The following is a 21897-nucleotide window of genomic DNA, read 5'->3' as shown; positions in this document are numbered from 1 at the left end:
ACTCAACTTAGAACATTCACTACATGCAATTATACAACGACTAAGAATTTTAAAACAAAAAACAATAGACATTACACCATTTGAAGCACATTTTGGTAGAGCATGTAACACACCAATTTCAAATATCACCACCAAACTTAACATTAAAAATTTGAGTTACAACAAAATAATTAAACATTATTTAGATGAAGACACAATACCAATCCGATCCTATCTGACAGAGGAACAGTGAGCGGACACATTCTTATGCTCAGATACGTAAATCGAGAAAGTCATTTGCGCTGCAAATGCACGTGCCAAGAAAGTGCAGGATAAAATGAAAGCGAACCGCGGCTCATATGGTCAGAAGGAGTGAACCGACGAATTCATTGCAGCGAACGCAGTTCACAAGTGAAATTAGCGAGAAAGATTTTCGAAAATCAACGCCAGAAGAAAAACTTAGATGGTTTATATGAAGTCCTCGCTCCTGGTAATACTGTGTGTAATACAAGCCCAACTACGAGTGTTATTAAGGAACCTAACCGACAGGAATTACGCGTGCAAAACTCTGATATCGCGAAATTCGGAGCAAAAGCTGAACGTGATACAGATTTGGGGCTAGATATAGAACGCAGACCAAAGAAAGATTATGAAAAAGCGATTGAACAAAAGATCAATAAACACAGAAGAGATGTAGTCAGAATAAACACCGGAGACAAAAAGATTAATCGGAAAAGGAACAATCAGATGACATCAGCGTCGTATCATCGGGCAGTTATTGTATTTCAACTTTGCACGTTCATTAAAGATGAGGACCCCAAACGCAATCCGAAGCACGATAATGCTTTCGCTAACAGACCCGACCTAACACAATTTTTATACTTTAGTCCACTTATGCCACTGGCAGCACCACCGAATAATCCGAACATAGCTGGACCATCCACGGCACAAATGGCTTCACCAAAACAGCCAACGCTCATTTTACGCAAAAGTCAGCGTAAAGAAAAACAAAAAATGGCAATAAGTGACACATCCGATTCGGATACATCATCAGTCAGGAAAAAAAAGGCCCTAAAAAGACAGAAAAAGACTACGACATCCATAGTTGAAAAAATTCAAAATACAAATGGGTATTCGGCCGACATTCTTGAATCAACTACAGCATTCATTGGGGAAGTGTCACCACGAAACCCCAATGAAAGATGGACTACTGACCGCAATCCAAATCTACCCAGAGAAATGACCGTTTTGCAAGCCGAGAACTGGGAACAATCGGATTCTGAATAAAACACAAAAAACAAATTGAAATATATATTTTATCGATTATTTAATAATTTATTACCTATATAACCGTGAATATGTATTAATTTTTTAACTTTATGTACTAATTTTTCTCCCAACAGGGGGAAAAGTCATACGGTATGGATATTATCCTCATATATCCATCACCGTATTTAGTTCTTATTTACCTTTCGAAGGGCAGGTGCTTCAGTTAGCTAGTTTAATTTATTTCATCATATTTTATTGCAACTTCATGTCTGTTCACACTTTAGACAAGAAAATGTCTGTTCACAATGTAAACAAATTGCTGAGCTCTTCTTGTTCTATGATCATGTCGTGAACAAAATGTTATTTCCTTTTTAATCTTAAATTGTAACTTAAAACTACGCCTGCTCAATTGAGATTGAGCAGGCCTGCTCAACTACGCCTGCTCAATTGAGATTGAGCCATTCACACCGCGAATAACCAATTCGGAGTTGAGAATTCAATTAGCTTAAAGATAATTTGCAATCGCGACGCAATTGCCCTAGCTCAGTAGTTTGATAAGCATTCGCGACTCAATTGACTAAAGCAAAAGTAATTGAGTATAACAACAGTGTTTTAAACTTTGAAATGGTAAAAATGACTCCATTCGTGAAGTGACATTTCTAGACAAAACTTACTTTGAGTAATTTCTTTCTATTACTTGCTATAATACTCTGTGGACTGTACGTGGATTGTAAAGAAAAAACCGATATAATAAAAACTGAATGCGCAATGTCTAATGGTGGGTAAAAACTCATCTATAAAACTTACTTATTTCTTATCGATAGAATGTAGGTTATAATGACCGAACAATAAAACACTTGATGTAATTGAAAACGCATTGGGTGTCTCAGATTTTATTCCCTCAATAAAAAAATGCAAAATAATTGTTTCGACAATGTCAAGCATTCATTACGACTGTTTTAATTGAATTTCTCAAAAAACTCTCATAGGCTCAGTTTATCTCATCTCTCTTCTCTTCACGCCATTGCCTTAAGAATGCACATTGAACGCCTGCCCCAGACTGTCATCCGTTGTTAATGACTGACTCTTCAGAAAAATTGTTTGGAGGTCGAAAAATTTTCTCTGGCTTCTCCGTTTTCTTGTAGTCATGTTTCAGTTTGGGTGGTTATTGCGTTTGGGTGGTCTCTACAGTTTTTAAAAAAAATTGTGTAAAATTTGATCTTGTTTAATGAGAATACGTAAATTAAGGAGACATATGTTATCTGTACCAATTTTTGTCCACTTTCTTTAAAGAAACAATGGTTTGTGTACGTAAGAACAATCGGGGCGAAAACTTGGGATGTGAACGAACGGATCCTTATTTTGTTGCAATTAATTTCATATTCATAATCCTTCGACCTCAACAAAGTGTAAACTCTTTCTTGGACAATTTCGAAAAAATGAAAATGAATTGAATAAAAACACCGCATTTGTGCATTTGTCGATATTCAATGTTGTTTTGTGAGAGTTGACTGACAAAACAATATTTGAATAATTGACTGACAAAAAAATTGAATATTTGACAACTTTGCACTTTATGTAGATTTAAAGGAGCACAATCATTTGATAGATCTGACGTAGAAATTTTTCACGTCAGATGCTCGAGCTTTTTCCTTTCTCTAATGCGAAAGATTTCTGTTGCACTCTTGCTTATATGCTTTTTGAGTTGTTCACTAGCAAAAATAATTGAATAGCGTCAACAATGAAAATTTTTTTAACATCTGGTATCTTTAAAGGGCAGAGGTTTCGCAAACGTCAAAGTTCCACTTTTTTCATTGCTTTCGGCACAGTTTCAAATAATTGACTTGCTGCCACAACTCAGATATTGTTTTATCAATGCTCATGTGATCTTCGCAAATAATCAAAAGTTGATGGCTGGCATCTAAGGAAGAGTGCTCGATTGTTTTTCCCAAATCGGAAATTGTGGCAGAGGAATATGAATGAACGCCAGTATCAACTGAAATATCGAATTATAATAGTAATTATAATAGTAATAATAATGAATTTCACTGAGCTCGGTTTCACCAAGCTTAGTTAGTCCCTAGCGGGGCTTGAATTTGGTTTCCCTCAAACACTGTCCATCCATATGGGTACGATTTGTAACTAAAACTCTTCTAGGCAAAATCAAAAAGATATTCTTTGACTTCTGTTTTGAATCTGGGAGGACTTGAATATGGGTTATAGTTGGGAAAATTACGCACCAGCGACATCGAATTGTTGAAGTTTGTAACTCGGTAGAAAAAATTAGATCGGCAACGCTGGCGATTACATTCGTTTGAGTATAAAGTTTTTTTTTCTCGTTTGATCGTGTTTTCGGATGTCCATTCCTTATTTGCCCAAATTGCTCTGCCTCAAGTGGAAGTTTTCTTGTCAAAATTCTGTTTAAAACCAAGAGATCCAGAAAGACAAATTGATATGTGATCGGAAGTAAATTTACTGACTGAAGACAATCATTGTATTCTTTATCAGTAAAATGACTGTTTGATTTTATCCATTTTAAACTTTTTCTCTGAAGCCTTTCCATTTGCCTGACGATAGTTTTACTGGCATACCAAACATTCGATCCATAAAGGTTGCATTTGACTGACAATTTTGTTTCACTTGGAATTCTTCTGTTTAGATAAGCAGGCTTCGGATTTGTTTTAGTAGAACAAAACTTAAGTGATGATCCCATGATAAATTTTCTGAAAAATATATGCCCAAGTCTTTGAAGTGTGTTTCCTGTGAGATGGTTCTATTGCTGGGAAGACGCAAATTTTGCTTGTTTTGGTTTTTAAGTGATGAAAATTGCACGCTTTTAAGTTTATCGAAATTGGAGTTTAACCGATTCTCCTTGCTCCAAACAATAGCATTTTCAAAATCTTTTTCCAGCTGTATTTTTTTGACTACAGTGCTGACAATTTTTGTGTCATCCGCGTATAAATAGCACTCATTGACAATTATTTCGGATAGGTCATTTGTATAAACGGAAAAAAGAAGGACTGTAAAAGTTGACCTTTGAGGCCCACTGTGATTGGCCGAAGGTTTGATCTTCCGCAAGATTTTACAACTCTCTGTTGTCGATCAGTTAAATATGACGCGAAAAACCTCAAGAAAGCACTGTCAAATCCCATTCGATATGATTTTAAATGCATGATATTATAATTGATGGTATCAAAGGCCTTTGCTATGTCTAGATACAATGTCATTGGCCTTTTGTTTTCTTCAAGTATTTCAAACAACCTGTTGCAGTAGAGAAGTAATCGAGTGATGTTTGAACGATTTTTCATGAAACCATGTTGCTCTACGCAAAGCTTTTGTTGCAGAAATATCGAGAACTGTTTATACAACATACGCTCAAATAGCAGTGACAAGGAGCTAAGCATGGCAATCGGTCAGTAGTTCTTGATATCTAATTTGATACGGCTTTTGAAATTGAGTCGTACGTGCACTTTTTTCTACTCACTGGGAAACTCACATTTGCTTACACAGCAACTGAAGATAGACTAAAGTTGATTCGAAATGTACAGTAAAGCAGACTTCAAAAATTTTGGGCTGATTCCATCAGAAGAGTTAGCACCAATACGTATGTATTTGATTTCCTTGCTCAGAGCCGCCTTGCCAAACTAATTGTCATCAAGAAATATTGCTGGCATTTGAATAAAGTGAATAACAACTTCAGAATCGTCTTGAACAAAAACAGATGCGAAGTAATTGTTATAACATTCTGCAATGCTCTTGTACCCAAAGAAATCTTTTTCCATGTACACCATTTTCTCAGGAAGAGCTGGCTGTTTTGTTGTTTGTCTCATTATATTGTATGAATGGTTTGTTGACCTAATTTTGCTTTTTTCAAGGTAATGTTTCTTGCCATTAATTAGAGTAATAGATAAATCTTCTCTAAGTCGTGAAATTTTCTCTGCGTTTTGTATATTTTTCAAACTTTTTCTGAGTTTATTTTCTAAATGGATACTGTTAGAGGACATGTAAAAAAGCGCAATGGTTTTTCTAGAGGTTTTGAGCGGAATTGCAATAGAAGACGCTAGGACTAATTTATGGTAAAAGGAGTCGACAATATTATCAATTGTGTCAAATGAAGACATTGGAAAGTTAAATTTGCTCCTAAATTCGTCCCAATTAGCTTTGACAATATTTAAACGTTTCTTTTTTAGGCAAAGCTTCTTGCTCTGCAAATAAAATTGATATTTCAACTAAAAAATACTTGTGATCTGAGAACGATTTCTCCTCTAATAATTCGCTACACAAGTTAGCTTTGTTACTAAAAAAATGTCCAACAAGCTTGCATGAGACTGCAGTGATGACATATTTAATTTTGTCAATTCGTTCAAAACTGCTTTTTTGTATGAAGAATTATTACTTCAAGTACGCCAATCTGTGAGTGAAGTTAATGTCACCATTCAAACAGAAAGTAAAGGATTCAATGGATCTTTGATATTCTTGGACATCTCCTGAATGGTTTTGCAGTACAAATCTGCACTCAATTTATAATTGCTGTCAGCTGGGGGATTATAAGTGGTGATAATAACGATTGTAACCTTCTTGAAGATGTATAAGCAACAACAAATGAAATCTGAATTTGTTCGCAAAACCTCCATTTTGCATGATAATTTGTTTCGGTGTGCTATTAAGACACTCCCTTGCGGTCCAAGTTTTCTATCTGATCGCGACTGGATTGAATAAGATTTACTAATTAGGACTTCCTGGTTTTCAATAATTGGGTTTAACCAGGTTTCTGTGTGGCAAACAATATCGGGATTAATAATTTTCAGGAGGATAACCAACATCACTCGTCTATCCATACTTAATATTGAACAAAAACTCAATGATAGTACACGCAAAATTTTACTTGATTGTAGTCAACTGAATTCAGGAGGGTTCGTTAGTTGGCGACTATTTTCTTCTATAGATAAGTTAGTATCAATCATTTCGCTCCTAAAAAACAGCTAGATGATCTCATTTTAATATCTGAACGGTTTATATTTATTGTTTGAGCAAGTTTAAATCAATACTCTTCAGCTTGTTTTTGTTTTTCCCAATCAGTTTTCGATAAAAACTGTTTGATAAAAATATTGTTGGCCTTCAATTTTGAATTTGACATCATCATGATTCTGCAATTCCAAGTGTTTGAAAGTATCACCACCAGTGGTCGTGGATGAGTTTGGGTTGAGCTAATTTTACCCAGGCGAAAATTGTCTTCGATATTTAATGTCTGGATTCTAATTTTTCGAGCAAGTTCTTCACCATATTTTTGTCATGAATGATTCTGTTCAATACGATTACCATTGTATCGCTTGTTTTATCTGGTACTCCGAAAACTATGATTTTAATTTCTCGCTCTGATCGACTAGTTAGATCAGCATTCGCTCTTGAGTTCTCAGTAACTTTTTGAGGTTCATTCTCGTATCGTAAACTATTAAGCGTCAATATATTTTCTTCTATGTTGCTAAGCATTTCGGTTTTAAATTCAGTTATCTCTTTTAGCAAGTTTTGTCCTATTCCAGCAACGATGTGTTGAAAATTATTTTGCAAATTTTCTATTTACTTGTTTTGGTGATCTAAGATGTTTGATGTACAGGCTACGCAGGTCCAAAGCACCATTTATCTTGTCCAATGCCACGCGGCTCTCATGCAACAAATCTGTACAAGAAACGTGAAGTCATAAATTGCATTTAAAGCAGTTAATGCATTACTTTTTGCAATTCAATTTGCAGGAGCAGCAAGGAAAATTTTTAGAGGTGTTGTTACTTGTTTTTGTGCCTTTCTGTTTTTCCATTTCCGACTTGTGCATAAAAAATAAGCGTTGGGTAATGGTTGTTGCTTGTTTTCAAAAGCAAACCGCCCCAGAAAACTTGGGGGGATAGACTGAACCTTTACAGTTAGACCACCCCGGAAAATTGAACCAAGAATAGGTACAATCTCACCGCAGAACTGATATTGAGCACTTCGGCTAGCCCCCGTAGACCCAATTAAATAAACTGCAGTCCACTGCACTCCACAAAAAAAACAGATTGTAGCAAATGTGGGTAAGATTTTCAATAAGAATTTTCAGTTTTCAAATCAATATTCCATCAACTCAGCAACTCAATCATAAGCACATGCCATGTCAATCGTATTTTTTTTTGGTGTGTTCTATCCAAAATTAATAGGTGATTTTTTATTGCATTAGTTGAATAAGTATTGCTCAGAAAAACTGCTTTTTTATTCTTTAGTCCAATTAAATTTCCAAGTCAATGATCTGTTCGAGTTGCATAGGTAACAAACTTGGCATCAAAAGTGATCAATCATTAGACGCCAACTAATATTTGTTTTTTATTTCAAATTGTTTTGTTGATTCTGAGTAAGAATAATCTGATTCCAACCATTAATTGTTTCCTCTTGCTTTTCGATCAGCTGTTTAGTTTTTGTTGTATTTCATTTTTCTGCCTCATTGTTTTTTGAAATAGTAATAGTCAGTTTTGACAGCTCGTTGCTCATTTCAGCCTGTGTAAGTTGAGGCATATTCAATCAAAACTTTTGTTGATTTTATATTTTCCTCAGTAATTTTCATTCACTAACTGTTTTGCTCTTTGAATTTTGCTCTTTATTGACTATAAAATTTTTTAAATTTCCTTCTTTTGGAATAAAATGATTCATTTTCTTCCTAGAATGCCATCTATTTTTACGTGACTTTAGAGACATTTGTCGAGATTTCAGATTTAATAATGAGAACCAACAGGACTCATCACATTGCACGGTTCTTTGCTAAATTTGTGCACCTACAAATACTCTATTTTTTTCCACAAACTGTCATAGACATAATTGAAATTGTTTTTAAGCGCTTATATCTGTTTTTGAGATAGCGTTTCAAAATTCTGTAGATTGCAAGCGGTCCCTATTAATATGGCGTTCACTGATGCATCGAGCGTAAGAAGTGTTGTTGTTTAAAGTATTCAAACTAAAATTGTAAGAAAACACTAACTTTCGACAAACTCAGGGGATTAACGAAATGAGGTACGGGGAAGGCAATAATGTTCCACACCACACAACTGATTGGGAGATACGCCTGCCAATCATCTCAAAAGAATTTCGCGCTTTGATTGTAAGCGTGACTAAACGATCTATGTAACAACTGATCAAACGAGATTGCCAGTTGAAATAATCCACTCATGTAGCTTTTCACATTCAATATATGGCGGCAAGTTCGACTCATATAGGTCGAAAATCACATTGCAATGCAATAATTATCGTGGAAAATTAAATGGGAGATTTATGTGAAATTATTTTCGACTACAGTGTATTTGACGTACAGTGTATTTGATCTTTATTTTTTAAACTGTTATTTCGATAGTGCATAGATGTTTTCAATAACGATCAGACCTAACAAACCTCACGAGAAGATTTGTGATGCCAACAGTGAAGGGACTCTGTCACCCAAAAGATCGATCAAATATAATAAACCAAAGGTTTTTAATTCGTGAAGCAGGCGCTCCTTGGTTACTCTGCTGGATCTTCTCTTCCGCTCTCGTAACTGTTCCACCTTAGATTGTCTCAAAATAAGTAAACTCTGAATCAGTCCCTTATTATCAATTCTGATTAGCAGGGGTAGCAAACTACTTGCATTTTAGTGGAAAGAATAATCAAGACAGTTTACAAAAGTAATTAAAATAAAAATAACAAGAAATCCGAGGTTCACTTCCCAAATTGAACTTAACAAGAATTCTCATAGGAATCGCAACTGGTCTTGCACTTACCACTATTTCCAAGTTTAGTCTCACTGAATTCAGAGCTGCCCAGTGTTTCCGCTAGAATTCAAACTTTTGAGGTGGATTCGCTTGAGTATCGATTAGAAGCTCTCTGCTATCTCTCTTTCTTCATCAAGCTTTTTCCAAAGTTTCCAAAGTTTAGTCCAACCAAACCACCTGCTCTCGAACTCTGTAATTTTTGCTACCTCGCAAGACAACTGTCTTCATCAAAACTCTAACCACTATGTCTCTACGTGCATCGCTTCAATTTGTACTCAATTACCACGCTTTTATCCTAAGCAAACAAACTTCAATATTGTTAGTAAACATTGCCTCTTGCAGTCGCAATCTGTCAAAATCAAAAGCAGGGCTCTGTTTACTCTGCAATCAAATCATAGTTAATTTACGCTCCTACTGCTGCCAACCACTGTTCGTCTTTTAACTTATCTTAAACAAAAAAAACATTGGAATCCTATCTGAAAAAAACACTTCATCTGTTAATATGCACTCTATTTGCGCTATCTGAACCAACTAGCTGTAATCAATCTCTTTTCAAAGCCATGCGTTATTTCGTCGGCCACATTTAACCCGAAATCTAAGAAAATTGCTGTTGGTCCTATTGAAGAATAATTTCAGACAATTTCTTTCAGTTAAACATGCCAGAAAGACCAGATTTCCAAAAAAACCCAAATTCTCTAAAGGTCATCAAGGGGTCACATGTCTAAAACGAGGAGTCCATTTGGTAAAAACAACGGATGTCGCGGAAATGCCATCCACAAGTTCACCCACATAGAAATTTTCACAATCTAAAGACCAGTAATAAATGAGCAATGAATGCGCACATGTCTCGTGGTAGCTGAGAAGATGTCGAAAAATCAAAATCAAGTGGTCATATCTCGTGCATTTAGAAACTGTAGAACGTCAATTAGTAGCTTGCCTGAAAAGAGAATTTTTAATGAAACTGTTCGATGAGTCATGAGTGCTGAAATCCAAAACACCTGAGTTCGTTACAATCGACAGGGGTGGGTAATTAATTAACACTAAATGTCTCAAGTTATCTTACTATTACCAGTTTCAAGTCATTTTTAATCTCTGCTCCTGCTTTTTATAGTATTTCACTTACGTTCTCGTCGTTTCTTATATTCCTAACCCTCAATTTTTTGGGGAAGGCAAGCATTGGGTAAGGCGAGCTTTGAAAATGGAAAACGCGCTATCATTTGGCGTAAACAAAGCTTAGTTAGATCAAAACTCAACACCAAAAACTTTCATATATTTTTTTGACCTGGTTGTTTGTTTTTTCGTAAAATGAACCTTTATAAAAGGCAGTAACAAATTTGAATTTTGTAATCTAAACATGTAAATTTCATTGCTGTAGCAAAAGCCCGTGTCGAAATCCCCCTGATTACCCCCAAACTGATGTAAGAGTAGGGGGTAATTGTCTGGGGGTGGGGAAACGATGTATGATTAGGGGGCTATTGGGGGGATTTTTAGATTTTACCCCCAAAAAATACCACACAAAAAGATTAGGGGTTAATTTTAGAGGTGGGCAAAGCGATGTAAGATAGGGGGGTTATTGTGGTAATCGGGAATAGATTCACATAGATGGACCGTCAAGAATTGGGCAAGAATTGATGGTTTGGAGGCTAAGCTGATGGTACAGATGTTGTGGGTTAAAGACTGTCAGTCTTTGAGTATGGGGGGCTAAAGTAATGTATGATTAGTGCTTCTTAGTGGATAAAAGGATACATGAGCCGTTTTACTCCCAATTAACCCCTACTCTTCCATCAGTTCGCCCAAAATTGTCTTCTTCTCTTGCACCATCCCCCCCCGCCCCCGCCAATTAAGCCCCCCCCGTCCATTACCACCCAAAAAGATGTAAAGTAAAAGTTTCGAATGGAATATGCTGAAAATTCCCCCGATTACCCCCCTAATCTTGCATTTTTTTGGGTAAAAATTCGACAGGGGAGTTGAAACAGTTACATTTCAATCCAACTGATTATTAAAATCATCAAATATCATTTGAAAAAACTATAAGTATAATTAAGGATCATTTACGTTTGGCTATCAGCTTTTATACGTAAAAGAATAACACAAACAATTTACCTGGGCCAGAGTACCAAACAAGGCAGCAATGTTCCCTACGAAAAGGTACATTGTTCTCGATCTGTACTCGCTGTATCTGAATTCCTTCCATGAAGACCACGACACCACCAGTAAAAATATCCAGGTGACACATTGCAGAACAGCCAGAGTCAGATCAATACACAAAACACAGAATTCTGATCGTTTCCGAACCGCCTTTGAAGCACATATCAAATCGACGAGGAAACTGCTCATGATGAGAGCCAGAGATATTCTGCCTGAAATTCAAGACTAAATCTACTCTTGAGGTTCTCAATTGCCACGCAAGTCGAGATCTTAAGAATAGGTTTTTATTTTTTTATGATCCTTTTATGACTACCAAGAAATCATACAAATCATATATGACCTAGTACGATTACTAAGAATCACATATGACCTAGTACGAAGTCCAAGAAAGTTGTATGATCGATGACCCGGGTTCACAAATCAAAATACCGTCCTTGACCCAAATCTTCCATGAAAATATCATTTAGGTCTATAGTTTGATTTCGTGTGGCCGCTTCTGGGTCCTGAAATTCCAGTCAATGTCGTCAAAATGTTCCCCTGAACTTCGTGGGCCTTTTCATTGCACTTGGATCTTGACGAGCACATCCATAAGTAAACTTATGAAGGTCGACGCTGCTATTAATTTATAGGCGTTTTTTGGCGGATTAATTTGATTATTCATATTAAAATGAGTTCGATTATATATTGTTAACTCAATGCTTTTCTTTAGCTGATTAAATGAATTGTTTTAAAACGGTTTTAAAAATCCTTTTACGAAACCAGTGTATTCCTTCACTGAAAAATAAATGTTCCGGTGTAGTAAATTGTTTAGGTTAAATTGTTTACTCACCTCCCCATTTGAAGACATCTTCTGGTTGGAACATGTAAGTGAACCAATTAGGACAATAGATGTACCCATAGTCATATGAGCACAAATTCCCATAGGAGTAACTTAGACTTCTATCAATCAATAACAAGATGATAGCAGCACCTATAGTCACAACGTGACTGAATATTTTCCACCAGTTGTGACCGAAAGCCACTTGTAGATAAATGATCAACCATCGGCAGTAGTTTGAGAAGCGAATTTTCCACTTGCTTTGCAACATCCTGAAAATGTGAGCAATTCAGCTTTCTTGCGCAAAAAAAACCAAAGCTTATAACCAACTAACATCTTAAACTGAAGACAAGGCCCTAGTCAAATAATCCCGACTGTCTAGCAAAATTGTGCAACAGGCTTCAAAACCCCCAATCTCTCTGGATCTAGCCAGATAAGGTGTTTATCTAGTCTTTAGACCATACACTTATTTTCAAGATAGCACTAAAAGATGGCAGAACAGGGCGATACTTACAAAGGGTGTCTTCTTATGTATATCTTTAATGTGTAAAACTTCGATTGATTTTAGCAAGCCAAATTATGTTAACCTGTGGTTATAGAAATCAGTACGAGAATGAAACTGCTGCATGACATTTTTTTTGGTGTGTGTGGCTGTATTAGCTATAGCAATTCACATAACCAAGTTGTTCCTGAATCCAAATAACGCAACCCGATATCAGTGAGCTTTACCTAGTCGTGTTTTTCCTCACTTGCAGTTTTGAACCTTATTGTTCCGACCCCTCTTGAGGGGGTGAGGAACTATATACTCAACTGTTTTTTTTGTTCAGACAATTTTGAACGATCGATATGCACATCATAGAGAGTTGTGAGTGGTATCATTAAAGAGCACGTCAAGCGTAGAATACGGAACAAAAAAATTTTAGTGATTTTTGTTTTCTAGAGTGAGTTATCGCGGTTTAAATTCTTGGGATATTTGACCGATGTGTGTTTATTTTTTTCACATTTTCCGGAATTTTTGTCTAAAATTTCATCATTTTTGCTTATATGTGAAAAATTTGTTAACAATAGTAGTGATAATTTTATTTTTAAAGACAAAAAGTATTGTTGACTATTTTGATTTAATTTTTTTGGCTGAAATTTTGGCTAACTATTTCAAATTTCAGCTTTTTCATCAAAAACTGTACAAAGTAAGCTTCCCTTGTCCACTTTATTAAATTTGCCGGAACTACACACCCAAAAACAACTAACACAAACTCTGTAAACTACGAAGGGAGCTAGTCCTATTTCCACTTCAACTGAGAGCATTCTGGATTTAAAATAAAATTTTGCCGCTTTTTGCTAACTGTACTCGATGATTATCAAAAACAAAGCATTCATTTTTAATTTCTTACCTCACAAATTATCTATAACTATAACAATCGAAAAATTAAGTTTTCCTAATGGACGGAAAGCGTTAGCTGGGCCAGTTTTGCATCAATCGTGGACTGTTACAATCCAAATTAAATCGGATTGTAATGAGTCGGATTTTTTAAAAAGATTTTCAATTATTTTTTTTTAATTAAAAAACAGAACAGTTCAAAACAAAGCTCACTGGTGATAGGTCCAATTGGCTTCCTAAGTAGTTGCATATTCTTGGATCTAGTTTTTTAATTGAAAACTTTTGGTTGTTTTGACTTTAAAAGTTTTTGCGTTTTAAATAAACAATTGCTTAATGAACTTTGCCTGTATATTTTTCTTAATTTGGTCATGTTGTAGCTTACTGTCAGCAAAGATTGAATTCTTCTTTTTTACTGAATTAAACTTGAACTTTATATTGCGGTTTTACGCTTTAAATTATTGTTTTCTGGCGTTGATACTACTGTATTTCACAGTTTTCTTTTCATTTTAAGGCCGTTCCCCATTTTTCCTGCCCTAACAGTCTATCTAGATTTATAAAATTCGAAACAATTGATTGTTCTAAATGAACAAACAGCAATAGCCGGCCTGGTTTTAGTCAAGTCTTGGACTGTTGTATCTTTATTATGTTAATTAAAGAACAGCACAAATCAAATCAAAGCTCTTTGTCGATAGGTCCATTTAACTTTCTAGACATTTCCAAATTGATATGAATAGTTTCTTTTTTTGAAAAGATATGGTTGTTTTGACTTTCAAATTTTCTATTTTTAAATAAACAATGGCTTATTAAACTTTCCCACTATTTTTCTCTTAATTTGGTCAACTTGTAGCTTTGTGTAAGCAAAGAAAGAATGCATCTTCTTCCTCTTCTTTCTACTGAACTGAAATTTAACCTTTTTTGCGGTTTTACGTGCTAAGTTGTGGGTTTTCTGGCTTTGATATTACTAGATTTCACAATTTTTGTAATTTTCAAATTTGACCTATTTTTCAAGTTTTTTTCTCGTTTGTCACATTATCACATTGCTGATATTTCACTTATTTCGTTATTGGCGTTCAAAATAACGCACTATTGAACATATGAAAGTCCTTGAAGGCATGAATTATGTTCTAAACGGCTTCGAAACCCATTCCTCGGTGAATTAAATTGAATTTTTTACATAAGTCTATAATTGTCATTTTTACTTTGTCTTCTTAGTCGTATGAAATCTTCTGGGTAATGACAAGTTTCATTGGTTTTTTATGGCAGAACAAAAAAGCCGATATTCTGATTTTAGTAGATAGATAGCTGATGGCCTCCATGACTTTGAAAAAATTGTTTTCAAAAAACAAATAGAACACATTCTATCTTCGTGTTTTTGTTCTTTTTGTCTATTTGTTACCTAGTAACGTTAACTAAAGGTCTCAACGTTAACTAAAGGTCTCACATGCCATACGTGATTTCAGGGGGGATGGTGAAATTGTACTAAATCTAATCTTTTCAAAGAATTCGTTGTGAATTTACTGGCCTCGACAAGGGTATTTCCCAAAAAATTAAACTAATTTTTGATTTTTGTCTAAATTTGACTTTTTTGTTAGCATAAGGCGTACTCTGAATAATTACAGGTCTCAAATGCTTCTTTTCAACGAATAAACAAACCTCTTTAATTATTTTTGTAATTAATGACTTTCATATCTTTGAAAACAATTTTTTTTCGAAAAAACCTTATTACTATATAATTTTGCAGTTTTTTCTCTTTTTCGTCTATTTATTACCTATTCCTATTAAAGAGAGGTCACATACCACATTTTTGGTGTTAAGGGAAGGCCTAATTGAACATATTTTGAGGGGCAAAATTTGGCTTTACGGCTTCAACAGCCTTTTCTGGCAAATTTTAATTGAATTTTTTTTGTTGTCTCTATTTGTTGTTTTTTTTGTAACCACATAAAATAGTTCATGATGACAGGTCTTAAGGCCCTCCTATAGACGCGCTATGTGACCATAAATTTGTTGGAAGTTTTAGTTACTATTTAATGATTTTCATTGTTTTCGATTAATTGTTTTATAAGCCAATTTTTTTAAACTTTGCTGGTTTTTTTTTTCGTTCTTTTTCTGTTACCCAGCGTTATTATGGAGTCTTCTCATATCTTTCTGGTATAGAACATTTTTTTTGTTTAGTTTTTTAAATCTTACGCTCTTTTGACTTTGTTAATATATTTTCTTATTAAAAATGGAAATATGTTTTGGATTTAATTAATGTTTGTTGTTGTTGTTTGATTTTGTTGTTCGTCTTGATTTAATTTTTTAATAATGACTGTTTTCATCTGTCTAATGCAGAATTCTTTTTTCCACTGAGTTATTTGCGTTGGAAGCGATTTTTTTGTTAAATATTTTTTTTTGAAAAATTGTTTTTTGGGTTATTCCATCTGTTCCTCATTTTTTAGACGTTTATACAAAAATATGGATGAGCGGGGCGGAGTTTTATGTGCAAACGCATATAAGCGAGCATCCTTGTTAAGGCTATAAGTTGATCTTTTACAACAGTTTTTGAAACTTTGGCAAGTTGAAAATTGTTATTGCCATTTATTTCTTCCTCTTTGAAAAAAGAATCTGCACGCATGCTATAACGTTGAGATAGGCACAGAAATTAACAGTGCAAAATTCTTGTTACATTTTTATCAGCTTTGAAAAAGTAAAATTAGGACGGTCTTGGGCAAAATTCTCTTTTCCTGCTCCAGGGGCAGCGGGATTCAACAGTGGGATTCAACTTTTCTTGCTCCATTCAACAGTTGATAGGGGCAGCTTGCTTCATCGTGCAGATTGTTTGCAATTGTAATTATTGTTCTCTAATATTTATTGAACAAAGAGGGCTCGCTAATGTGCGTTCGCACATAAAGTTGCGACTCCGCTCATCCATATTTTTGGCATAAACGTCTAACAAATGAGGAACAGATAGAAAGACCCCACAATTTATTTTTCAAAAAATAAATATAACAAAAGAATCGCCTCCAACGCAAATAACTCAGTGCAGTAAATAAATTTTGCATTAAACTGATGAGAACAGCCATTATTAAGCAAGCAAGTCAAGACGAACGACAAAATCAAACAACAATAGAGCAAACATTACTTACATCAAAAACTTTATGTCTTTTTCATTAAAAAAATTATTAACAAGGTCAAAAAAGCGTCAGATAAAACTGAAACTAAAAAAATAGCTTGCAATTCACTAGAGGAGATATGGGACCGCTTCACAATAAATTTCGGTAACCATTAGACGAAAAGAACAAAAAAAGCAAAGATAATAAATTGGCTTATGTTTTTAAAAATAATTAATTTCAAAGTAATGGAAACCGGTAGATATCAATTCGAAACATCCAAACTGTTTATGATCACATAAACCTCTGTTAAAGGACAATAAGAACTGTCTTTAGTCGATTTTTTTATGCGGTTTAAAAAAGAACAAAAAATAAGAGACAACAATCAAAAATTCAATTAAAATTTGCGAGAAAACGCTGTTGAAGCCATAAAGCCATATTCTGCCCGAAGAAAATTTTTATTTCGGCCTTCCTCGAACACCAATAATGTGTCATGCGACTTTTTTGTAATAGGAATAGGTAATAATTAGACAAAAAATAGAAAAAAGTTCAAAACTTTTTTGTAATTTTCGAAAACAATTATTTTCAAAGATATGAAAGCCATTAGCTAAAAAAAGAAATAATTAATTAGGTTTGTTTTTTCGTACAAAGGAAGCAATTGAGACCTGTAATTATTCAGAGTATGCCTTTCTCCCAACCCTTGACAACAATAATGTCATATGTGACCTGCAATTAACGATACTGGGTAACAAATAGACAAAAAAACAAAAATTCAAAGTTAGGATGTGTATTTTTTTGTAAGCAATTGTTTTTAAAAACATGAAGGCCATCTGCTATTTAATAAAATCAGAACATCGGCTCATCTGTTCATCTATAAAATCAATGAGGATTGTCATTACCCAGGAAACTTCATACGACAAAGTAAAAGAAGACAAAGTAAAAACGACAGTTACAGTTATATGTAAAAAAATTCAAACAAATTTTTCAAGGAAACGGACTCGAAGCCGTTAAGACCATAATATATGCCTTTCAAGACATTCATATGCTCAATTGTTAGTTATTGAACGCCAATAATGAAATAAGTGAATAGTCAATATTGTGAAAATGTGACAAACGAGAAGAAACGTGAGAAATAGGTCAATGCTTAAAAATCAAAAAATAAATTGTGAAATCTAGTGCTATCAAAGCCAGAAAGACACATTTTAACTTGTTAGTCCCGAAACAGGATTAATTTTTTTTCAGTTGAAAAAACAGCAAGAAGGAGCTTTCTTTCTTTGCTGACACTAAGCTACAATTTGACCAAAATAAAAGAAAAAAGTGGCAAATTTTAACAAGCCATTGTTTATTTAAAAATAAAACAATTTGAAGTCAAAACGACCAAAATCTTTCAATTAAAGAAACTAGACATATTAATTTGGTAATGTTTAAGAAGCCAATTGAACCCATCGACAGTCAGCTTTGATTTGAATTGTTCTGTTTTTCAATTAACATAAAAAAGATAGATTTCTTTTAACAAAAGACTGACTGATTACAATCCGATTTTTTTAGATTACAAGAGTCCAAGATTGGACCAAAACCAGTCCCACTTTTGCTGCTGGTCAATTAAGACCAATTATTTGTTTCGAATGTAATATATATATATATATATATATATATATATATATATATATATATATGTATATATATATATATATATATTTATAATTTGTTAGATAAAAGATCAAAAAAATGCTGCATTTATGATAATCACAGAGTAAAGATAGCAAAAAGCACCAGGATTTCATTCCAGACCACTCTCAAAGGAAGTAGAAATAGGATTAGCTCCCTTTGTAGTTTAAAAAGATTGTGTTAGTTATTTTGGTTGCGTACTTCCGGCAAATTGAATCAAAATGGACTAAAGATTATTTCGTACAATTTTTCATGAAAAAAGCTGAATTTTGAAATTTTTAGTCAAATTCTATCCAAAACAATTATATCAAAATAGTCAGCAATACTTTTTTGTCTTTAAAAATAAAATCAAGAGTACTATTGTTAACAATTCCGAAAATTCCGGAAAGTCTGAATAAAATAAACGGAAATTGGTCTAATATCACAACAATTTAAACCACGATAACTCGCTCTAGAAAACGAAATTCAAAAAAATCGTTTTAATTCCATATTCTACGCTGGACGGGCTTTTTAATGATACCACTCACAACTCTCTACGATGAATAAATGGATCGGTAACAATTGTCTGAACAAAACAAACCCATTTCAGTATATAGTCCCCCCCCCCCTCAAGAGGGGTCGGAACAATAAAGCATTCTCTGAACAAAATTAGCCCCTTTATAATCAGGCAATAAGGAGTGAAACTCGTGCATTAGCAGAATAATTATCGTGTACACGAATGAATAATTCATTCGTGTAAAAAACGCAGTTCACGCCCCTCCCCCAACCGATTTGTTCCTTAATAATTGTCCGAGCAATAACTTACAACTCTTTGGTTATGGTAGATCGGATACTAACTAACATGTCGAAAGAATCCAATTGAAATTCGACATCTCTGAGAATATCCAGGTACCTCTTTCCAATTCCCTCCAACTTTCCCCTTTCGGAACTCACCATCAATTTATCAGTGACTTCTTCTACAGTCTTCAAATTTTGGCTGACAGATTCTCTGCAATGGTTGATGTCGAATCCAACATCTTTACCCTGTATCGCTTCTTTCAGTCGCACAATTATGCCTTCAATTTTGGCTATATTGAAATCGCGTTGTTGGATCCATGCCTGTTCTTTTTGCCCGCAAATAGCACTCTTATTGTTAATCAGCCATTTTCCAAAATTGTTACACTATTGTATCATCATTGTTAGTTAGCAACTTCAGGATGATAATTGAACGAAAGCATAAAAAATTTGGCATTAACGCCTGCACATCGCCCGCGCGTGTCTGCATTTGCGCGCGCGCGTGTTTTTTTGTGTGTGTGTGTGTGTGTGTAAGTGTGTGTGTGTGTGTGTATGTAAGTGTGTGTGTGCGTAAGTGTGTATGTATGTAAGTGTGTGTTTGTCTAATGGTTAATTTAATAAAAATCCTTCAGTTTTGTTTCATTTTATAGATAAAACTGGTCTATTGATTATTTTAATGAAAGTCCCTCAGTGATAGTTTCTTTTCAATAGCTGATATTTGGGTCTTAGAAAGCAAATTGTAAAGAGATCTAAAATGATAAAGCAAACCCCAGTCGAGACCAGATGGTTATCTTGCAAGATTCTGCCAGAATCTTGCAAAAACTGCCTATCTTGCAAGATCTGGCAGAAAAATGGTTATCTTGCAAGACCTGGCCGAAAAATGGTTATCTTGCAAGATCTGCCAGAAAAATGGTTATCTTGCAAGATTCTTGCAAGTTCGTTCCGGTCGAGCTGTCCTCTTATTGGCTCTCTTTCATGCAAAACATTTTATTTTTAGCAGAAATTTACTTAAGAATCAGTTGCGTGTTTTTTAAGAAAAATAAAAAAATTAAATAGATTTTAAATCTGCAAATATGAATTATCTGAATAAAATAAATAAAAATCTGCAGTACAGAACTGTTAACACAAAATAAATTACTATTAAAAACTATTTTCCTTCAACTTTAACAAGATTTACAAAACTATACGTCTAGATTAACTTTTCTGATGAAAAAATTATGTGATATTATTCTTTGCATCTTAAACAGCTTCCTTTCATTTAATTCAGCTCCTTACGCTAAAGTTTTTTTGCCAATGGACAAAAAATGTTATTATTCACGGCTTGTCATTTTTTTAGCTTCAAAGGACTTTAGAAGAGCTGTCGCGCAAATCTCTTGTTGTCAGAATTATTCGCCTTAATCAATTCATCTTGTAGGATCTTGTGCAAAAAAGTGGATATACTAGAGGATTCTGGCAGAAAAATGATAATCTTGTAAGATTCTGGCAGAAAAATGGTTATCTTGCAAGATTCTGGCAGAAAGATGGTTATTTTGCAAGATTCTGGCAGAAAAATGGTTATCTTGCAAGATTCTGGCAGAAAAATGGTTATCTTGCAAGATTCGGGCAGAAAAATGGTTATCTTGCAAGATTCTGGCAGAAATCTTGCAAGATTATGCATAATCTTGCAAGATTCTGGCAGAATCTGCCAGAATCTTGCAAGATAGCCATTCGGAATCGACTGGGGAATACATAAAAAAAGAATTCAAATCGATCTCTACTAGGATGAAGTTTTCTGAATTTTTCGCTTCTGCGATGAAGCATCTGAATTGGCATACGCAAATTCTCGATAATCGTCATTGGGGGAAAGATTGATAATTGTTTTTGTTGTTATTGTTATCTTCAGCAGTTTTAAAACTTAATCACGATATTCTGATATTTTTTTACTCTAATGGTGTTATCTTGGCTGTCAAGTCTAATCAAATTGCAATAACTCCAAGAAACAGGTACATTTTTGAAGTTGTTATCTCGCCAGATTTGAAACTTTTTAGTAATTACCTGAGCTGATGACTTGTTTTTGAAAAAAAACCAACGCTCGACGATCGTTCTTATTACCCAAGGCCATGAGCAATTTGAGAAAAATTTCCCCAGTGAGCAGTCCGAAAAAAGATCAAAAGAAAGTTTGGTTGTAGAAGAAAATAATTTGGTGAAACTTAAAACTTTTCATTATCTTTTTTTTAATTTGCTCTATATTATTCATTAATTGACTGTTCATGTTATTAATTATTTCCTTTCACTTTGCTTGATTCTATTCTATTAAACTAATCAGTTTTATTTCATCATTATTTAATAAGATAAAAGTTACTCACCTGAACATCATGAACATCATATTTTCTGAGGGACTTTGATACAAAAATTATGTCTTAGTTAATCATTCACTGTTCACTAATAATTTTTCATTGGTCATTTGTAGTGGTTGTTTCTTTGTTAGTGTTCTTTCATCATCTTTGCATTTAGAATTTACCCCCATTCTTTAGGGACAATTGCTTCTGTTCTTTCTATCTGAAGCAAAATTTGAAGCAATTAAAAGCAATTAAAGTAATTCAGCTAATTTTGAACTATAAGCCACGGATAACATTTACATTAGATCTGCTGTTAATAACAACGCGGATAAAAATTACATTAAAGTTGCGGACAATAGCGACCCGGATAATGGTGACAAAACTACGGAAGAAAGCGGTATTTTCGCTCTCTTGTACTATAGGACACAACAATTACTTAGGCCTGGAAATTTTAACGCATAGTAATTTGTCGGAAAGAAATTTGAACAAATCGAACAGATAAGTCTACGGGCAAATTGAACAATAAGTCCCTCATACTGTTCCATGGTGTAACTGAAGCAAAATCAGAACAAATAAGTGAAGAGATAGATCACTCGAGTAAAGTTTGCGCCCGAGTCTTTGTTCATCAATCTATGCAAGCAAAACTACAATGACTCTTATCCCGATGAAGATGCTCTTTATCTTCTTCTTCTTTGTA

General features: G+C 34.2%; 1 protein-coding gene across 1 annotated transcript in view; it reads right to left on the bottom strand.

Annotated features, from left to right (window-relative positions):
• The window catches only part of LOC142340838 (uncharacterized), a 30571-nt gene extending 8926 nt beyond the window's left edge, over window positions 1-21645 (bottom strand). The window contains exons 1-4 of the mRNA XM_075391580.1: window positions 21637-21645; window positions 18950-19211; window positions 11986-12245; window positions 11112-11368 (exon numbers count right to left, since the gene is read on the bottom strand). Of these exons, the coding sequence (XP_075247695.1) occupies window positions 11112-11368; window positions 11986-12245; window positions 18950-19044 (612 nt within the window). The 5' untranslated portion in view covers window positions 19045-19211; window positions 21637-21645. The remainder of the gene's footprint in view (window positions 1-11111; window positions 11369-11985; window positions 12246-18949; window positions 19212-21636) is intronic.
• Between the last annotated feature and the right edge of the window lie 252 nt (window positions 21646-21897).

This window comes from Convolutriloba macropyga, chromosome 6 (assembly GCF_964194025.1).
Source record: "Convolutriloba macropyga chromosome 6, txConMacr16.3, whole genome shotgun sequence".
Lineage (NCBI taxonomy): Eukaryota > Metazoa > Xenacoelomorpha > Acoela > Convolutidae > Convolutriloba > Convolutriloba macropyga.
The sequence above is the reverse complement of the archived record's forward strand: the minus strand, read 5'-3'. Positions and strand labels throughout refer to the sequence as shown.